The 20296-nt window shown below is 42.5% G+C and overlaps 2 protein-coding genes across 4 annotated transcripts in view; one reads left to right on the forward strand and one right to left on the reverse strand.

Annotated features, from left to right (window-relative positions):
• TDRD10 (tudor domain containing 10) overlaps positions 1–20296 on the forward strand; it is a 54064-nt gene that overhangs the window by 7183 nt on the left and 26585 nt on the right. For 2 of the 3 annotated variants that reach the window (XM_070467420.1, XM_020887396.2), the window contains exons 5-6: positions 15461–15531; positions 16157–16313. The exons of the other annotated variant lie outside the window; for it this stretch is intronic. In XM_070467420.1, the coding sequence (XP_070323521.1) occupies positions 15461–15531; positions 16157–16313 (228 nt within the window). The remainder of the gene's footprint in view (positions 1–15460; positions 15532–16156; positions 16314–20296) is intronic. 3 annotated transcript variants of the gene reach the window in all.
• On the reverse strand, positions 1554–2635 carry LOC110135729 (small ubiquitin like modifier 1). The gene has a single exon (XM_070467139.1). The coding sequence runs from the start codon at positions 2633–2635 to the stop codon at positions 2330–2332; it is 306 nt and encodes a 101-aa protein (XP_070323240.1). The 3' UTR covers positions 1554–2329.

Below are 20296 nucleotides of genomic sequence, written 5' to 3' on the forward strand. Positions count from 1 at the left end.
GCCAAGTACATGGATTCAGGGAGTGGTCAGCCAGGAGTTGAGTCCATATCCACTGCCTGCAAGTACCGAACCACATAATTGATAAGATGTGTCAGTAACTCACATAAAAAGAGATGGACCTATTAGACTTTTATCTGACAAAGAGTGAAGAAAATGGTATTGGAGCACAGAGAGTGAATTCATTTTGACCCAGTGAGTTAAATCTTGTTGAGTCAAAGTGGATGTGTTGGGGGATGCTTGGCATCTGAGAGAAGGGAGGATTGGGACTGATTCCCCTTCCCCTTGGCAGGCTGGTGTAACCCGTTACTTGGCAGTGAGATGAAGGCAGGAGCCCTGCAGTAGTTGGTGCGGTGGTCTGGGGCAGGCAAGGCGCTGAGCGGCTCTGCCTCCTTTCTGCAGTGGATCCTGTTTCACGGCCAGGCCCCGGGGGCTTGCTTGGCCATGCTGACCCACACTGTGGTATAGGGCACCTTTGGTCCTTGCTCACTTCACTAGAAAGCAACAGCCTTCCCCACAGTGGTTTCTTTCAGTGTACAAACAGAGACTAGCCTCCTAGCAGAGGAAACACTTGAGCTAAAGAAGTAGGATTTTAAAAAGAAATGTCTGATTTTTAACATTAATGCCTGCCTTGTTGAGAACTGTGATGTGAGTGTCTGAGACTTTTACCTTCTTGCACACCAACAGACTAGCCTGCGGCAGTTTCATGGTTGGTAGAAGATGAAAGTCTTGGATCAGAGATGACAGATGAATTATTACTCATAACAATAATAGTAGCTAGCATTTTACTTCATTAACATTTCTTTTTTTATTGAGAGATAAATCACATACCAAAAAATTCACTATTTTAAAGCATAAAATTCAGTGGTTTTTAGTATATTCACAAGGTTACACAGCCATCGCCATTAATTCCAGAATATTTTCATCACCTCGCAAGTAAATCTCATAATCATTAGCAGCCCCTCATCCTCCTCTCTTCCTCCAGCCCCTGGCAGCCACTAATCTACTTTCTGTCTCTATGGATTTGCCTATTCTAGATATTTTATGTAAATAAAGTCATACAATGTCTTTCACTTAGCATAATGTTTTAAGAGTTCATATATTTTATAGCATGTCTCAGTACTTCATTCCTTTTTATGACTACAGTATTTATACGGATATATGTCACAATTTGTTTATCCATTTATCACTGGACATTTGACCTGTTTCCACTTTTTGGCTCTTATGAAAGATCTTTACCTGAACATGGGTGTGCAAGTTTCTGTGTAAATGTATGTTCCGGTTGTCTTGGGTATATACCTAGGAGTGAAATTATTGGAGTCACATGATAACTGTGCCAAACTGTTTTCCAAAACAGCTGTACCATTTCACATTCATACCAACAATGTATGGGGATTCCAATTTCTCCACTTCCTGGCCCAAAACTCTTATAGTCTGTCTTTTTGATTTTTGCCATCTAGTAGATGTGAAGTGGTATCTCATTGTGGTTTTGATTTGTGTTTTCATAGTAATTAGTGAGCATATTTTCATGTGTTTATTGTCTCTTTGTATATATCTTCTTTTTTTTTTGTTTTTACAGTTTTTACAAATATTTTGTTTATTTTAATGAAGCTGGTACAGACACTGTCCATTTAAAACCCATATCCCAGGCCAAAAAGTACAAATAAAGTCAAAAAGAGCAGTGTTCTGTTGTATACACTCTGCATGAATAACTTTAACTGCTAATGAAAATTAGATCTTTTCTGGGATCTTCTGACAAGACTTTTCTTTCATCTTAAAATGCTTTCTCTTCAGTGAAGCCATCTTTGGAGTTAGTCATTATTCTCTGTCATTTTGACTCCAACTGGATATTCCTCTTCTTTTGGTCCAGACCCTCAGATTTTAAAAGTAGCTTCAAGTTAAGGAAAGGTCATTTTTCCACAGTTCTGTTTTCCAAAAACTTCCATCTCCCACTGAAAGTCATAGTCGAGGAGTGAAGCAATCACATGCTAGAACTTCAGGGCCAATTGGAAAATCATTAGGAACACTTGCATTAGTTGATCTTATTTATCACAAGCCTGCAAATGCACAGTCCTGGAAAAGGTGGGCTCTCTATGCACACGTGTAATTTTTAAAAAGGAGAGAGTGATATGAAGGGGGCTGAGGTTTGATCACCAAAAATCAGCACAATGAAAAGAAACAATAATGAATAATGGGCACTAGAATTCAAATTACCAGATGTTTTAAAGAGATGGGATGCCAGTTTTCAATTCTGTTTTGAACACCACATTACAAAAGAACTATTTTTAAAAATAAAAAAGGATTAAGGGGAAAGAAAAAAAAAAAAGAATATCTAAACCATTGAATGACCCCCTGTTTGTTCCTGATAAACTTCAATCACATCTTCTTCCTCCATTCCCAGTTCTTTTGGAGTGTGATTATCAGCAATTCTCTGACCTTCAAAGAGAAACCTGAGTGAATTCATGGGAACTCCCTGTCTTTGACAGTATGATTCTTTGAGTTTCTTGAGGTGTGTCGTCATTTTCACTTTGAAGTGAATCTCACTGCTATCCTGTCCAATGACTTTGAGTTTAATATATTCTCCTTCCTTCTTATCCCCCAAGTCCTCGGTTAAAGGTTTTTCTCCCTGGTCAGACATGGTGACAGTGGCTTCCCCCCGGGTTTCCGCACACCAGCGGCCTCGGGTAGGTAGAACCTCGCTCTGGGGTTTTGTATATATCTTCTTTGGAGAAATATTTTTAAGATCCTTTACTCGGTTTAAAATCAGTTCATCTTTTTTATTATTGAGTTGTAAGAGTTCTTTATATATTCTGGATTCAGGTCTCTTACCAGATACATGATTTGTAAATATTTTCTCCTATCAGTTGTGTTTTATTTTGTCTATAGTATCCTTTGAAACACAAACGTTCAATTTTGATGCATTCCAATTTTCCATTTTTTTCTTTGGTTGCTTTAGGTGCCATATCTAAGAATCTATTGCCTAATCCAAGGTCACAAAGATTTACATGTATTCATTCTTCTAAGAGTTTTGTAGTTTTTGCTCTTATATTTAGGTTTGTAATCCTTTTTTAATTTATTCTTGCCTGTGGTTTGAGGTCGAGGTCAGTTTCATTCTTTTGCATGTGTATATCCAGTTGCCCCAGAATTATTTGCTAAAAAGATTATTTTTTTCCCCACTGAATTATTTTGGCACCCTTGTTGCAAATCCATTGACCATAAATGTAGCAGTTTATTTCTGGAGTTTCATTCTGTTCCATGGATCTGTATGTCTATCGTTATGCCAGTACTGCACTTGCGTATTGTAGCTTTGTAGTAAGTTTTGAAATTGATCTCACACTTAACTCTTGAACCCAGTGGTTTGCATTCTCCCCTCACCAGTTTTCTGAAACTGGTCTTGTTGAGTATATGAGTAACCTTCATGATGCCAATCGGATTTAAAATCTTCAGATGCCTCTGTTTCCTTAATTATGATAGATTGGATAACCTCAAAGCCCTCGTCCAAGAAAATACTTGGAAATAGAAGCTAAAATACAAGAAGTGCCACTTTAAACTTTATTTTGTATTGCTGTATACAGCTGATTAGGGGCTTCCCTGGTGGCTCAACGGTAAAGAATCTGTCTGCAGTGCCGCAGACCTGGTTTCCATCCCTGGGTCAGGAAGATCCCTTGGAGGAGGGCATGGCAGTCCACTCTGGTGCTCGTGCCTAGAGAATCCCATGGACAGAGGAACCTGGCAGTGTGCCGTCCTTAGGGTCGCACAGAGTTGGACACGACTGAAGGGACTAAGCAGCAGCAGCAAAGCTGATGAACAAACAACGTTGTGATAAGTTTCAGGCCAACAGCGAAGGGACTCGGCCATGCGTATACATGTACCATTGTCCCCCAAACTCCCCACCCGTCCCCACTGCCGCATAGCACTGAGCAGAGTTCCATGTGCTCTTCAGTAGGTCCTTGTTGGGTGTCTGTTTTAAATATGGCAGTGTGTACGTATCCATCCCAAACCCCCAATTATCCCTTTCCCCCATTGTCCCCATCCCCTCCCTGACCCTGGCAGCCATAAGTTTGTTGTCTAAGTCTGTGGGTCTCTGTTTTAAGTTCATTTGTATCATTTCTTTTTAGATTACACATATAAGGGATGTCTTAGGATATTTCTCTGTCTGGCTTACAGAGCTGCAGTGAATACTGGGGTGCGTGTATCCTTTCAGATCATGTTCTTCTCCAGATATATGCCCAGGAGTGGGATTGCAGGGTCACACGGTAGCTCTATTCTTAGTTTCTCTATAGTGACTGTATTAATTTACATTCCAACCAACAGTGTAGAAGGGTTCCCTTCTCTCCATACCCATCAGCATTTATTGTTTGTGGATTTTTTGATGATAGACTTTCTGTCTGGTGTGAAGTGATATCTTGTCGGACTCTTTGTGACCCCATGGACTGTAGCCCGCCAGGCTCCTCTGTCCATGGAATTCTCCAAGCAAGAATACTGGAGTGGGTAGCCACTCCCTTCTCCAGGGGATCTTCCCAACCCAGGGATGGAACCTGGATCTCCTGCATTGAAGGTGGATTTTTTTTTTTTTTTTTTTTTAACCATCTGAGCAACCAGGAAAGCCCCAATAATTAGAGATGTTGAACATCTTTTCATGTGCCTCTTGAGAAATGCCACCTTAAAATACATAGCTGACTCCTAAGAAAGTAAGGAAAATTAAGAGGGCCCCAAATAAGCAATAACTTGAAAACTAGGAGGATCCTGTCAATTCCCTAGGGTCTGTGCATACCTCAAAACCTAAAGATTGGATTGGATTATAGCAGCCATGTCAGGGTAGGAAATGACACTCGGGTCTTATGTGAGGAGGGGCATGGTAATCGACATCCCTGCAAAAGCAGGATGGTTGAAGGGCTGGCCCCTCAGTGAAAGTGTGAACCACAAAACTTTGCTTATTGGCCCAGGGTGGTGTTGAGAAAGTTAATCTGACTTGGCCAGGATCTGAGGCTGGTAGGGTAAACAGTCTCCCTAAGAACATATAACAGTAGGCCTGATTTCATGTGAATTGTGGTTTAAATTCATATTACTTACATGGTCTGGGAACCTTCAAACTAAAATTTAACTTTTGATAAAATCAAAAGCCCAATTCAAAGAAAAACATTTAAACTGTGAGTGGAAGGAAACTTCCAAAATCTGATAAACAGTATCTACAGAAAATACACAGAAAACATTGTCACTTGGGAAACAGGTATTTTAAAATCAAGAATAAGACGCTAGTGCCTCTATCATTTCTGTTTAACATTTTTTAATTATGCAATCTCTTAGCTAGAGTGAGTGAGAAAATAAAAAAGTGAGAGGTGTAAGAACTGGAAAGGAAAAAAAGTCATTATTTGCAAGTGATTGTTGAAGTTGAAGCTCAGAAGACTCTTGGATATGTTTGAATTATTGACAGTTAAGGTGGTTGAATATAAGATAAATATACAAAAGTCAATTATATTTCTATACAGAGGGAAAAAATTACAAAGAGCTAGAAATTAATAAAAGTTGTGCAAGACATAGATACAGAAAATTAGGCTTTACTGAAAGACATTAAGGAAGACCTCAACAAAGAGATGGATAAGAAGAATCGGTTTTATGATCCTTGAATTGATATATAGATTCAACACCATTGTGATCAAAATACCCAAAGGATTTTCAAAGAGCTTGACAAACTGATTCTAAAATTTACATCAAACAGAACATGTCCCATGAATAAATGCACCCTTTTTGAAGAGGAAGAATAAGGGAGACAGAGTAAATTTTCCACTATAATAATGATGACCTTGATGTGGATGCACTGCTAATTGTCAACACATGAAACATCAAAAGTCCAGAAGTAGACCTACACGTATATGAAAACTTGGTGTGTATAATCAGGTGACATTGCAGATGAGTTGGAAAAGAAGGGACTATTCAGTAAACTGGTTCTGAGATGTTTATTTACCCATACAAGAAAAGTGAAATTGGACATTTACATTATAACATACACTGAATGGATTCTAGATGGATTAAGGACTTAACAATGTATAGCAAATGCAATACTTAGGGACACAACTTTGATAGCTTTCACTTTGAGATCAGGAACAAGATATGAATACCGGCTATTGCTATTTCTGTCAACATTGTACTGGTGGTCTTGGTCAGTGCAGTAGGCAAGGAAAAAGAAAGACCCAAGAATGGGAAAGGCGGAGATAAGTATCACTGGTGCAGGTGATATGATTGTGGTAGTAGAAAATCATGACCAGTTATCTGTATTCCCAGCTTGTACCTTGCCCATGAACTCTGAACTTGTCTATTCAGTTGCCTAGTCCTTATCTCTACTTGGGCAACTAATAGGCATTTCAAACTTAATGTGTCCAGCCTGCTCCTCCCACGGTCTTCCTCATCTCAGTAAATGGCCCAAAACCTGGGAAATATTCTTGTCTCATATCTCACATGTTTTTTCACACTTCACATTCAATCTGTCAGCGGGTATAAAAATACACCTAGAATCAAACAGTCTTTTGCATCAGAAGGGAGGAAGAGAATGGAATATCTCTTTAAATTTGCCAAAATAAACAGTGGAAAGATAAAAAGGGAATAAAGATGGTGACCTCTGGGGGAGGGAAGGAAAAATGATAGAAGGGAGATGGAGGCACAATTTATTTTATTTATTTATTTAAAAAATGTAAAATTAATTTTTATTGGCGTGCGGTTGCTTTACAATGTTGTGTTTCTGCCATACAGCCAAGCGCATCAGCTCTATGTTTACATGTGTCCCCTCTTTTTGGAGGGACAGTTTCTGATTTACCTTGTGTTACTGTTTTGACTTTAAAATATATGGATGTTTTTTCATAATAGAATCAAAATGATCTATGAAAAAAGCACTCCCTAAAAACTGAAAACAAACTAGTGATATAATTAGTTTGGTGTCAGAGAACAGAATTATTCAAATTGACCTTAGAATATGATATTTTGACTGTGTATCCTCAGTAGGATACATTATAAGCATAAAAAAAACTGCAAAGAAGTCTTAAACTTTGCTCAATAATTTTGTTTTCTGTAGTAATCCTGGTATTATTTGAACCTGTTATATATTTTAAAGTAGGATATAATAACTAGTATTGTTAGGAATAAAGATTTTCAGCATAAGATAAATAAAAACCATCTGTAGCTCTATAGGAATTAGAATCCATGATTACAATGACTATTTTCCCTTTCAAAGATGCGTATCTCCTAACTCTGCTGGTTGAAATACCTTGCTGCTGTTAACCCAGTGGCAATGAGATCCTAGATTGCTCACTTTAAATACCATTCCCCACTGAAAGGAACTATACCTTCTTAGATTCCAGGTTTGGAGCTGTTATGTGCCAGAAAGCTAGAAACCTCTCAAAGGCTATTAGGGTTTGATTGAAGGGAAGGGAGAAGTTATAATTAGAGGTGAGGTACTTTTTCCTTGGAGCTATGTGCTGGAATGTTTACAGATGTAGTGATGAGGTGATGAGATTTGTTTCAGAATAGCCTAATAGCAGTGAGGCATAGATGAAATCAGAGTGTCCCTGAGTTAATTTTTTTTCCAGACAAGGCTTTACTGCAGCATGAAGGAGCGAAAACAAGGAACAGGTGCCCTTATTTGCTCCCTTTTTTTTTGAGTTGAGAATTAAGGCTGATAGGTATATAGGAATTTGTTATACTGTTTTCTACACATGTTTAAAAGTTTCCAAATAAAAAAACATAAGAACAAGCAAAAAGAGGATCCCGTGAGCCAAAAATGGGACAATTTATGTTTCAAAAATACTAATGACTACCTTTGATTAAAACTTACTAGTGATAAAAAGCAGTCATTTGTAGTGATACCTAAAGAAATAATACATAAACTCACTGGACACATTGAAGATAGCAAGAAATAGTTCAGTAATATAAAACTTGGTAATTAAAGGAAAAGGTTAAGTGTTTATCTTGCTTTTCCAACACCAGTGCCATTTCAGGGCAAATGAATAACACCAGTGAATGAGAGAAAGTTCTTTACAGAGGAACTCTAGCTCATAAATGCAGAGGAAATGGTTGAAAATCATCATTTTGCCAACCATAATACCTGTTTCAGACAGTGGTTATTAGAGCATGGTAAATTCATTAGATAAAATATTGATGGGAAAGGATCAGGCTGTCTTAACCATTGTGGAGTCTTAACCATTGGATCTCCACGAAAGTCCCTGTCTGAATTTGTTGATTAATTTAGCATCACCTAAAGTGAGATATGCAGAGTACATCATGAGAAACGCTGGGCTGGAAGAAGCACAAGCTGGAATCAAGATTTCCGGGAGAAATATCAACCTCAGATATGCAGATGACAGCACCCTTATGGCAGAAAGTGAAGAGGAACTAAAAAACCTCTTGATGAAAGTGAGAGAGGAGAGTGAAAAAGTTGGTTTAAAGCTCAACATTCAGAAAACTAAGATCATGGCATCTGGTCCCATCACTTCATGGGAAATAGATGAGGAGACAGTGGAAACAGTGTCAGACTTTATTTTTGGGGGCTCCAGAATCACTGCAGATGGTGATTGCAGCCATGAATAAAAGACGCTTACTCCTTGGAAGGAAAGTTATGACCAACCTAGATAGCATATTAAAAAGCAGATACATTACTTTGCCAACAAAGGTCCGTCTGGTCAAGGCTATGGTTTTTCCAGTGGTCATGTATGGATGTGAGAGTTGGACTGTGAAGAAAGCTGAGCGCCGAAAAATTGATGCTTTTGCACTGTGGTGTTAGAGAAGACTCTTGAGAGTCCCTTGGACTGCAAGGAGATCCAACCAGTCCATCTTTTTTTTTTTTTTTTTTAATTTTTTTTTTTTAATTTTTTTTTTAATTTTTTTTTTTAATTTTTATTAGTTGGAGGCTAATTACTTTACATCATTACAGTAGTTTTTGTTATACATTGAAATGAATTAGCCATGGATTTACATGTATTCCCCATCCCAGTCCCCCCTCCCACCTCCCTCTCCACCCGATCCCTCTGGGTCTTCCCAGTGCACCAGGCCCGAGCACTTGTCTCATGCACCCAACCTGGGCTCAACCAGTCCATCTTAAAGGAGATCAGTCCTGGGTGTTCATTGGAAGGACTGATGCTGAAGCTGAAACTCCAATACTTTGGCCACCTCATGCGAAGAGTTGATTCATTGGAAAAGACCCTGATGCTGGGAAGGATTGGGGGCAGAAGGAGAAGGAGGCGACAGAGGATGAGATGGCTGGATGGCATCACCAACTCGATGGGCATGAGTTTGAGTCAACTCCGGGAGTTGGTGATGGACAGGGAGGCCTGGCGTGCTGCGATTCATGGGGTCGCAAAGAGTCGGACACAACTGAGCAACTGAACTGAACTGAAAGTGAGACAGCCACGTACAAGTCTCCTAAAGTGATGTCATATTATTGAAGATCTCACACCATCTATAAAGTGTTCTAGCCAAAAATGTAAATAATAACCTATATGTGAAAGCTCCATGGCTAACTTCTAGTCTAAAGGAAACGGGTGGGGATAGAAGATCAAGTTAAATGCTTACAGTAAGGAAGCAGTACTCTTGTCTACAGAATAGCTGACCTGGTATATATTACAAGTCAAAGTCATGGAAAAATTAAAGCAGGGAGATCTGATATAAAGACGTTTAGAAGAGACCTAAGAGAAATGATGACCAAACAGAATAAGTAGACCTTGTTCTGACCCTGACTGCAACAAAACAACAGTTAAAAGATATTTTTGAGACAGTTGATGACATTTGCCTATTGTTTGTAGTTTGATAAGTCACCTCTCTGACTTAATATGTCTGCTTAATACTTAATCACCATTGAACTCACCATGCACATTTTTCATTGATTTTAATTGATTATCTGTCTTTCGTAAGTAACATCAGTACCAGGAAGGACTTCCCTGGTGGTCCAGTGGCTAAGACTCCACACTCCCATTGCAGGGGGCCTGGGCTCATTCTCTGGTCAGCAAACTAATCCCACATGTTCCAAATAAGACTTCTCATGCTGCAAGGAAAATCAGAGATCCTGTGTGCTGCAACTGAGACCTGCTGCACCCAAAGTAACAAATAAATAATAGGTGGAAACCTAGAGCCTATTATACAGAGTGATGTAAGTCAGAAAGAGAAAAGCCAATATTATATACTTGCACGTATATATGGAATCTAGAAAGATGGTACTGATGAAATCATTTTCAGGGTGGCTGTGGAGACACAGAACAGACTTACGGACCCAGGGGGGCAGAGGAGAGAGGAAGGAGAGGGTGGGAGGTCTGGAGAGAGAAACATGCACGTGTCCATGACCATATGTAAAATAGACAGCCAGTGGGAATTTGCCGCATGACTCAGGGAGCTCAGACCAGGGCGCTGTAACAACCCAGAGGGGTGGGACGGGGAGGGAGGCTCAGAAGGAGGGGGCATATGTTTACCTGTGGCTGATTCATGTTGAGGTTTGGCAGAAACCAACACAATTCTGTAAAACGATTATCCTTCAGTTAAAAAAGTAAATAAATTAAAAAAAAAAAAAAAGGTCAGCCCCAGGAGGGGAGAGACTTTGGGTACCCTGTTCATGGCACAAAAGACATTTTCTAGCACAGAGTAGGCACTTAATAATCATTTGTTGAATGAATTAGAGGAAGTGGACAGTGAGCACAGACAAGTTTTTCAAGGATTTTTGTAATAAAGAAGGATAGGAAGTGGGGTGGGAGCAGGAGGGGGTTGTAAGGTCAAAGTTGTTACATGTCTTTAAGTATTTAGATAGTAAATATTAGAGCTCATTTGTATGCCCATCCAGTGGGGAGGGTAGTTAATGCAGGAAAAAGAGGAGATCGTTTAGTATGAAAGACCTTGAGAAGGTTAAGAGGGGTTGTGTGGAGCAAGGACGGGGAGCAAGGACGGGTCTTCTCTGTAGAGGGGTGCACACGGGTATGGGGTGGCTGACTGATGTGGTGGCAGGGAGTGGGTGTTCGTTTTGATTGCTCGTCTCGTCTCAGCAAAGAATCGGGGTTATCTGCTGAGTAGAAAGAGGGCAAGGAAAGTCTGAGTGGAGAAGTAGACTGCAGTAGTTTTGTTTGGGAGGCTGGCGGTTGATGATTAGGAATATGTAGTAGGAATGCCAGAAGCACTGAACAAGGAAATGACTGCAGTCAGTGATCAACCACAGTGGAAAGAGGAAGGCGGGGGCTGGCAGGGCGGGGTGGAACGGATGGCCAGAGAGTCAGGATAGGGTCGGGAGTTTGCGGGATGGCGGGAAAGTGGCAGAGTTTGAAGGATCACAGCCCCAGAAAATAGAACTGGGGAACTAGAGGTGTGAGAGGAAGGGTGGTTAGAGAGCAGGGACTCGAAGTTGCCGTTTGGAGGTAGGCGGTCTGGTAATAGTGGGGTCCAGGGCGTGTCCTGGGAGGAAGGGAGCTCAGGTGACGGGGATGCCGCTGTTGGTCCCTTTCTCTCCTCTGTGTGTTTTCTCTTCTCTATGACTTTTATCATTTCATACATTTTAAAAAAATGTATCTATGTTGGCACATACATGCAATGCCAATAAACATTCAGATGCTTAGCTTGTATCATAGGAAACTGCTGGTACTTGACCAGTTTTTATCTGCAGAAATGTTAAATCGCATGGCTCAAATTAAATGTTTACCAGTTTTTGCCACTTTCTTTTCTTTCTTTATTTTTGACTGCACTGGGTCTTTGTTGCTTTGCATGGGCCTTCTCTGGTTGCATCGAGCGGGGGCTACTCTCTAGTTTCCATGTGCAGACTTCTCGTGGTGATGGCGTCTCTGTTCTTGAGCATAGGCTCTCGGTGCTCAGGCTTCAGTTGCAGCTCCTGGTCTCCAGAGCAGGGGCTCAGTAGTTGTGCAGATGGGCTTGCTCCAAGGCATACAGGGTCTTCCCCAACCAGGGATCGAATCCGTGTCCCTGGCATTGGCAGGCAGATGCCTATCCACCATGCCACCAGGGAAGTCCTTTTGCCACTTTAAACAGCTTCAGTGCACTGGCTTGTACGCATGTCTTCATGCGTGTCTCTAGGACCTCATGTGGGCATGGGGCCAGAGCCACACGGTGCACTTGGCTTGACCAGGACGGGGGAGAGGCCTCCACTCCCGCCAGCAGCGTCAGCAGCAGAATTCCTTTATCCTTACCAACAGCAGCGTGGTTGTGTCCAGCTGCTGAATTACTGCTGTCCCCTGGATGTGGAATCATTTAACATGCAGGTAACTGCCATAACCTTCTGCCTGTCTGGCACGAAGTCAGTGGCCCGTAAATGCTCGTGCCATAATTATTGGCAGGCTGCAGTAGATGTTTTTTGTAATGATTGATTGAAAGGAGTATATTAATAAGCAAAATAGGTTATGAAGCAGAGGATACTCTATGACCCCTTAATCTCTATGTATGGTGCTCATGTGTTGGTGGTAAGATTATGGGTGATATCTCTATTTTGCTTATCTGTATTTTTAAACTTTTCTATAATAAACATTTAATGCTTTTATAATTAAAATATCATAATAACTAATTTTCATTATTTAGAGATACCCTAAGGGATATGAGGCAATTTTAGCTTAATGTACTAAGCTTCCTGTCAAATCTATAGTAAAAAAAAAAATTTTAAATAAACAAACTGAACTATTAAGGGGCAGAAAAATAATGTCATAGGTTATGCCTTTAGATTTTCATAGTTCCTAATGCTAACTATCAGTAAGAACAACATCTGCTGCTAGGATGACCTCACTGATAGCATTGATTGATGAACCACGGATGAAAAGATGTCAGCAGGTTTCTTTTGTATTTGTATGTGTGTGGTAGTGGTGGTGGTTCTTCTCTCTTCTTTCTCTCAAGCACATTTTCTGAAAATTAGTGCTTCCTGAATCAGTTTGATACCAGGGAACAATAGTTTTTGACCTTGGCTGCATATTGCCATCATCTTTTAAAAAATATTGATAAAAATACTGCCTTAATCTCAACCTTGGAGATTCTGATTTTGTTCATCTGGGGTGGGCCAGGCATCACTCTGGTAGGTAGTTTAAAAAAAAAAAAGCTGTAACTTTCCAGCTGAATTTTATATGCAGTCAGAATTGAGGATCATTGCTATAGGAGAAGGGTTTGCCAAGTTTTCCGTAAAGGGTCAGATGCGTGCATGCTAAATTGCTTCAGTCATGTTTGATTCTGTGTGACCCCATGGATTATAGCCCGCTAGGCTCCTCTGTCCATGGGATTCTCCGGGCAAGAATACTGGAGTGGGTTGCCAGTGCCCTCCTCTAGGGGATCTTCCCAACCCAGGGATCAAACCTGCCTCTCTTACATCTCCTGCATTGGCAGGCAGATTCTTTACCACTAGCACCACCTGGAAAGCCTCAAAGGGTCAGATAGTAAGGTTTTATGCTTTGCAGGTCATATGCCTTTGTGGCAGATACTCTGCCACTGGGCCATGAAAGCGGCCATGGAGAACACATAAATGAATGTGCGTGGCTGCACTCCAATTACATTTAGAAAATGGGTGGTGGGTTGGATTTGGCTCAAGGCTCTGGTTTCCTGACACCTGCTATTGAAGGTACAAAAATATGGGAGTTTTCTCTTATTTTATTTCATCATTTTTTCATTGATTTATTTTTGGCTGTACCACATGGCTTTTGGGATATTAGTTCTCTGACCAGGGATTGAATCCATGCCTTCGGCAGTGAAAGCACAGAGTCTTAACCACTGGACCACAAGGGAATTCTCTCTTTTAATAACAGCAAAATCTGACCAGAAGAAAGGTATCGTTTTGCATGATATCATGAAAAGAATGCAGGATTTGAGGTTAGAAGCCTTGAGTTCAAATTTTGACTCTAAATTAGCTGTGTAATCTTAAGGCAGTCACTTAATCTCGATGATCTTTATTTTATGCATTTGAGAACGAGGACAATAATAATACTTCATAGGGTAGTTTTAAAGATCAAATGGAATAAGGCATATGATAGTGCTTTATAAACTGAAAATGCTAAGCACATATTGCTTGTTCTCACAAATTGCTTGTTGCTCAGCATCTTATAGATTCATGTGTAATAAACATTAAATATTTAAAAGTAAAAGCAAATTAGAAAATTTGAATTTAAATGTAATATAAATATGAAGACTCGGAAAAACGAGCTATACATTATGCATTTCTCTTCCCTTGCCAACAAAGTGACTTTAGATTGGTAATAACAGAAGATGGTATAAATACACATTTTCCCAAAGTAGAATTTTCTCAGGAAACATTAGCTTTCATCACAGGTGTGGGATTTGTAGTGGGAGCGGCCAGTGGGGAAGCTGGGGAAGGAGGAAGGGGAGGTGCGGGTAGGAGTCGACCGTGAGGCCTGGGGGGAAGCTACGGCCGTGGGCAGCGCATCCATGACCTGCAGGAACGCGTTCTCAGCAGAGCAGGAACGGCGGCCAAGCTGCAGCCAGGAGGGAGTGGGCGGGGAGGAAACGGAGGCAATAGGCGGACACAGTTCTTTCTACACATTTGGCAGAAAAAGAGAAAAAATAGGGTGTCGCTCAAAAGGGCATCAGGGTTGGGTAGATGTTATCTCAAAAAAGGGAGGGCAGTCATGGTTGGAGCCCAGGGGTGGGAGTGGGACTAGGATCCGTGGGGGAGGGAGCCAGAGGGCAGACAGGAGGGAGAGTTGAGAATTAGATGGAGAGAGGTCCAGGGGAGGTGATCGTATCCCCAGGCGGTAGAGCCCTGGCTGCCGTGAGGAAAGTTGGGGTGGTTGGTAGGGGTGGGGAGCCTTACAGAGCAGGCATGGCAGACAGCTCCATCAGCAGCTGACCAGAGATGAGCGTCCTCCCTCCGTGCACTGCCCCCTCTGGACTTTACTTTTACCCTTAGACGACACTCCGCCCTGTCGTTTAAACAGAGATCATGCATTTATGAACTCTAAGCTTCTTGAGTGCACGACTTATGTCAAGTTCAAATTCACATCTCTTGTAACACTTGGCATAAGACTTGTGGGTAGCTCATGTTTACTGTCGGACATGTCAGGAAAGAAATGAAGGGAAGTTGCCGTGAATATAGGACTGAGTCAGCAGACTCAATTAAAAATGCCTTCCTAATAAATTAAAAGTCACTTCTAATTTGGGAGCCCATCCTGACCACTTCTTTTCTCTCCAAATTTGGGTTAGATACCCAGACTGTGTTCTCCCAGAGGCATCTGTACTTCCTCATGGAATTTCACACCCTCTTTACTTGATTGTCTTGTTAGTGCCCCACGTCTGTTGAACTGCAATTGAAGGCAGCGCTTACATCCTTCTTGTCTCTGTATTTGCTTCACTGAGCACACAGCCTGGCACACTCAGCACATCATTGGTTCTCATTAAGTATTTGTTCAGCTGATTACAGCCTAACGGGTTGGGGATCTGCAACCTTGAGAACCAGTTGTCAGTTTTCGGGTCTCTCTATCTCTTTTAAACCCTGCCGTTGTAGGAGGAGATTCGGTGCCTTCTAAAGGACTTCAGCCCTCTCCATGTCCACAGAGTCCAGAATGGCTGCAAATGGTAATGAGCGTTCTTCCTTTGTTTTCTTTGGGAAGCAACTCCTTTCCTCTTTGTCCATTTTGCTGATGCACTGATCCTGCGGACCAGCTCAACAGCTCCCAGAGCCCCGCCCATTGTGACTCGGCAGAGGGACATGTGGGAAACCCCCTTTCCACATTCAACCCTCTGCCTCGGCAGCTAATACTGCCTTATCCATACAACCTTGGGTTAGAAATCCAGAGCCCTGGCTTTACTTTTGTTCTTGTCCTTTCTCTGTTTTCTGACTCGAAGCAAGTTAGTGAACCTCCCTCAGCCTTGGTTGCCCCTGAAATCTGGATATTTTTCCTTTCTTATGTTCAAGGCAGTAAAAGGACTTTGAACCTCCGTGGGGAGCAGTATGAAGGAAACCCAGAGCCATGCCCTATGGCATATGGTGAAAGGGTCAGCGCATGTCTCCCGGTCCCCAGGACCAGCTCCCCCACTGCCCAGCCCAAACCTGGGTGTCATGGTGGCCTCCTTGTGTGTTAGGAGTGGCCCAGCCTCTCTCCTGTCCCCGCAGAGGGGAGAGGAGACCATTCCTCGGCTCAGGACCCTCCTGCGGCTCTGTTGGAGCTGGGCTCAGAGCTGCCGTCTCCTTCCTTTGCAGCTTCGCATTTGTAGATCTGGGCTCCATGCAGAAAGTGGCACTTGCCATCCAGGCACTGAATGGGAAGCTCTTCCGCAAGCGAAAACTGTACGTGAATTCCAGCAACAGGTCTCCCAAGAGGACCCCTGATGTGACCGAGCGGCCCCAGGAGCTGCTGGTAGGTGCCTGGCCTCTCCACTCTCAGGGTTGCTCTGTGGTCACTTTTTTTTTTTTTTTAGTTTTTATTTGTTTAGTTTTGGTTGTGCTGGGTCTTCGTTGCTACACGGGGCTTTTCTGTAGTTGTGGCAAGCAGGGGCTAGTCTCCAGTTGCAGTGCACGGGCTTGGCATTGCAGTGGCTTCTCTTGTTGTGTGGTGGACTCTAGGGCACAGGCGGGCTCAGTTGTTACTTTCGAGCTCTAGAGTACAAGCTCAGTAGTTGTTGCACATGGGATCTTTCCGGACCGGGGATCAAACCTGTGCCTCCTGCATTGACAGGCTGATTCTTTATCACTAAGCCACCAGGGAAGCCCATCTGTGGTCACTCTTCAGAGCTCAGATGACTCTGCTTTCTGTCCTCTCTTTCTGTCCCATCTTACAGTGGACAAAACAGGGTCTGGCATGAAATTACGGAACTTTATGACTTTAACAGTCAGGAGCAAGGTTGGTATAGAAAACCTGGAACTTTGAAATGAAAGGAAGGCTATATTCTTGGCAAGGACAAAAAGGGTTATTGGGCAATTTAGTCAGGGCTTTTTCCACCTGGGTTATTGAAATTGAGGTTTTTACTTCTTTAACACAGCAAACAATTGTATCTGTTGTTTGCATAGCCTTATTCTGGCTGCTGGTGTGGAAGGTAAGGAAGACAAAAGTGAGTAAAACCTGATCCTTTCTGGCAGGAAGACAAATATGAGGGCTGGGAAGGTGAGAGTTAATGGTGGGGCAGTGGCTGGTGGGGGCTTCCTTTGTGGACAGAGAAGAGAAGGCCCATGACTAACCTCCAGGAGCTTCTCTCCAATGGTTTTTCTTGAGCTTCCCTCCAATGAAGCAGGCTCTATGTAGGTGAAGGTGAACCAGAAGCAAAGCTATTTGCTTCTCTTTGCTGTAGAAGAGTTCAGGAGGTAGGGGGTCCAAGGGTGGTATGGGAATTCCATGATGCTAACCAGGGTTCCAGGTGGGAAGAAGGGGAGAAGCAGAGGGTCCAGAGCCTGTGTTCTCATAAAAGGCACATTCTCAGGAGCCCTACCACAATTTTGCTTACATTTTGTTAGGGAGAACTGCAACTGGTGACCTTCAGTGCAAAGGAGGCTGGAAAATGTAGCTTTTAAAATAGGTGCACTGTTGCTAAACTTGGGAATCTGTCAGCAAGGGAAGAGAGAATGCCTTTTGGCAGGCAATTAACAAGGTCAGCCAAGGCTGGAGAAGTTGGAGATGGGAGTTGAGAGGTGGATTAGAATCTCCGCAGCAAGAGTGCCAGAGGTGGTTCCCTTTGCTAGTTCCAAACTGTTTTTCTTCCTTTCTCTTTAAACCCTCTCTCTTGGAAGGGCAGGCTGTCAGATTACGCTACCTACTGACCTTCTTGGTTGCAGTCATCTGGCGTTCTGTCGTGCTCCGCTGTTCATTGATAACTTTAGCGTCTGACTCACCGTCTTTCTCTCTTGCTGGCACTCAGATTGTGTCCTGTGGATGATTGTCTAAGAGTCTGGCCCCTTATTTCCTAGACCATTTATCTTCAGTGATCTTTCCTTTCATTCCATCACAGTTTCCTGTTCCCTGTATTATATCTCAGACCTAGTCATGGCTCATAATTGGACATCTCCAAAATATCCATTTGGAGCATCCCACTCTGTCCCTCACCGCTTCTCTGCAGCTCTCCTCCTCTAGAAGAGCAGTTCTCCAGCTTCAGCAGCATCAGAGTCTCTGCTGAGCTTGTTGAACAGCTTGCTGAGCGCTGCCTGCAGAGATGCTGATTGTGTGCATGTGGGGCGGGGCCTGAGAATTGTGGCACCGTGCCACCAGTGCCAAGTGGCGCTGGCACCCTTGGTCCTGGGACCACTTTTTGAGTAGCAAGGCTCTAAACCCCCCAGTCTAACAATCAGACACACTGGGACTCAAAGCACTGCCCCTACCACTTCTTCACTGTTCAACACTCTACTCCCTCACTTCCCTTCTTAGCTTAGATTCCAGAATCATAACTGCCTTCATTCAAATTACCTTAATTCCCTTAGCTCACTAAGTCATATCTTGCACAACTCCTCTCCTAGTAGAACTCAGCCCTCAACCTCTCTGAACTGCTGAAAATATTTACACCGCCTTGCTCACTGCTCTCAGTTACAGGTATGGTCATAGCTTTCCCACTTCTTCAAATTGACATGTCTTGGAAATCTCTAACCTATTCTGTTGTTATGTCCAATCTGCAATTAAGCCCACCTAATGAATTTTTCATTTTAGATAGTGTAGTTTTCAACTTCCCTTTAGTTCTTACCCCCTATTACTCAGCTGAACTTTTCCTTTTTTTTTTTTTTTTTTGGGCTGGACCTTGAGGCACGCGGCGTCTTGGTTCCACACGTGCATGCTTGAGTGCTGAGTCGTTTCAGTCGTGTCCGACTCTTTGTGACCTTATGGACTGTAGCCTCCCAGGCTCCTCTGTCCATGGGATTCTCCAGGCAAGAATACTGGAGTGGGTTGCCATTTCCTTCTCCAGGGGATCTTCCCAACCCAGGGATTGAACCCACGTCTCATACATCTCCTGCATTGGCAGGCGGGTTCTTTACCACTAGTGCTACCTGGGAAGCCCCCTTCGTTCTCCAACCAGGGATCAAACCAGTGCCCCTGAAGTGGAAGCACAGAGTCTCAACCACTGGATCACCAGGGAAGTTCCTGAACTCTTTCATCTTTTCACCCATTTTGTTTATCTTTTCTTCCAGGTTCTTTAATATACTTACTGTAGTTATAAAGCCATTTTCTGCTAATTCCAACATCTGGGTCATTTGTGGCTCTGCTTTTGTTGACATTTAGCTCCTTGCTTAAGAGTCAAAGCTTCTTACAGTAATTTTTTTTACTGTATGTTGGATACTGTGGATGTTGTATTACAGAGACTTTATATTATGTTCTCTAAATAGCTTTGTTTTTTTCCTAGCAGAAATGAAGTCACTAGCTTTTGATCTTATTAAAGTTGGTTTTCTTTTTTGGGGACTGGTATACTTCAGTTTGAGCCTTTGTTCTTAGGCAAAATCCTTTTCCTAAGGTCTGACTTTGTAGGCTGAGGGTGTCAGGGTACTTATGCTCCACTCTGGCTGGTCTGGAACTCTGTTATCTTCCCAGCATTGTATTGATACCTGTATTCCTCTCTTAGCTCACTCTCTACCTTCTACAACAGCTCTTCTCTCTAAGGCCTCCCAGGACCTACCCTGCATATGGGCAGCGTAGGATTCAGCCAAGGACCTGGGGTTAGCCCCTAGATTTCTGGGGCTTTTCTGTACTCTCTTCTCAGCGGTTCCCCATCTCATAAATTCCCGGCACCAAACCGCTTCTGTGTGTTTCTTCTGCTCAGGGTGACTGCCACCGACTGCCCAGGCTCTGCTTGCCTTGGCTTTGAATTGGGAAAATGCCCCCCTGGCAAGGGGCCAGAGTCACTGTGGGCTCCTGGCCTGTGCTTTCCTCTCCTCAGGCAAATTGCCCTCTGCTATTCACTATCATTACTGTGTACCAGAAACAGTTAATTTGTGTATTTTGTCCAGTTTTAGGGTTGTTTGGGATGGTTAAGTACTGTCATCCAGAACCAGGTACTAGGAAAGAGTGTTTAGAGGCTCACCTTCCTTTTGGGATGAATATCATTTCTCAGGACTATTTCTGGTGCTTTTGCATTAGAGATAAGTAACCAAAAGATGAACACTAATCTCCATGCTTTTGGGAATTTAAAGACATATTCCTAAGTAAATAACGTGTGGGTCAAAGAAAAAATTATAAGAGAAATTTAAAAATACTTAAGAAGACTTCCCTGGTGGTCCAGTGGTTAAGACTTCAGGCTTCCATTATGTGGGGTGGGGGGCATGAGTTCAATGCCTTGTTGGGGAACTAAGATCCTGCATGCCACACAGCTCGGCCAAAAATTTTTTTTTGAAAAAGTACTTAGAATTGAACAGTAGGGAAAATTTTTTTCT

The sequence above is a fragment of the Odocoileus virginianus genome, chromosome 5 (genome assembly GCF_023699985.2).
Source record: "Odocoileus virginianus isolate 20LAN1187 ecotype Illinois chromosome 5, Ovbor_1.2, whole genome shotgun sequence".
Taxonomy (NCBI): domain Eukaryota; kingdom Metazoa; phylum Chordata; class Mammalia; order Artiodactyla; family Cervidae; genus Odocoileus; species Odocoileus virginianus.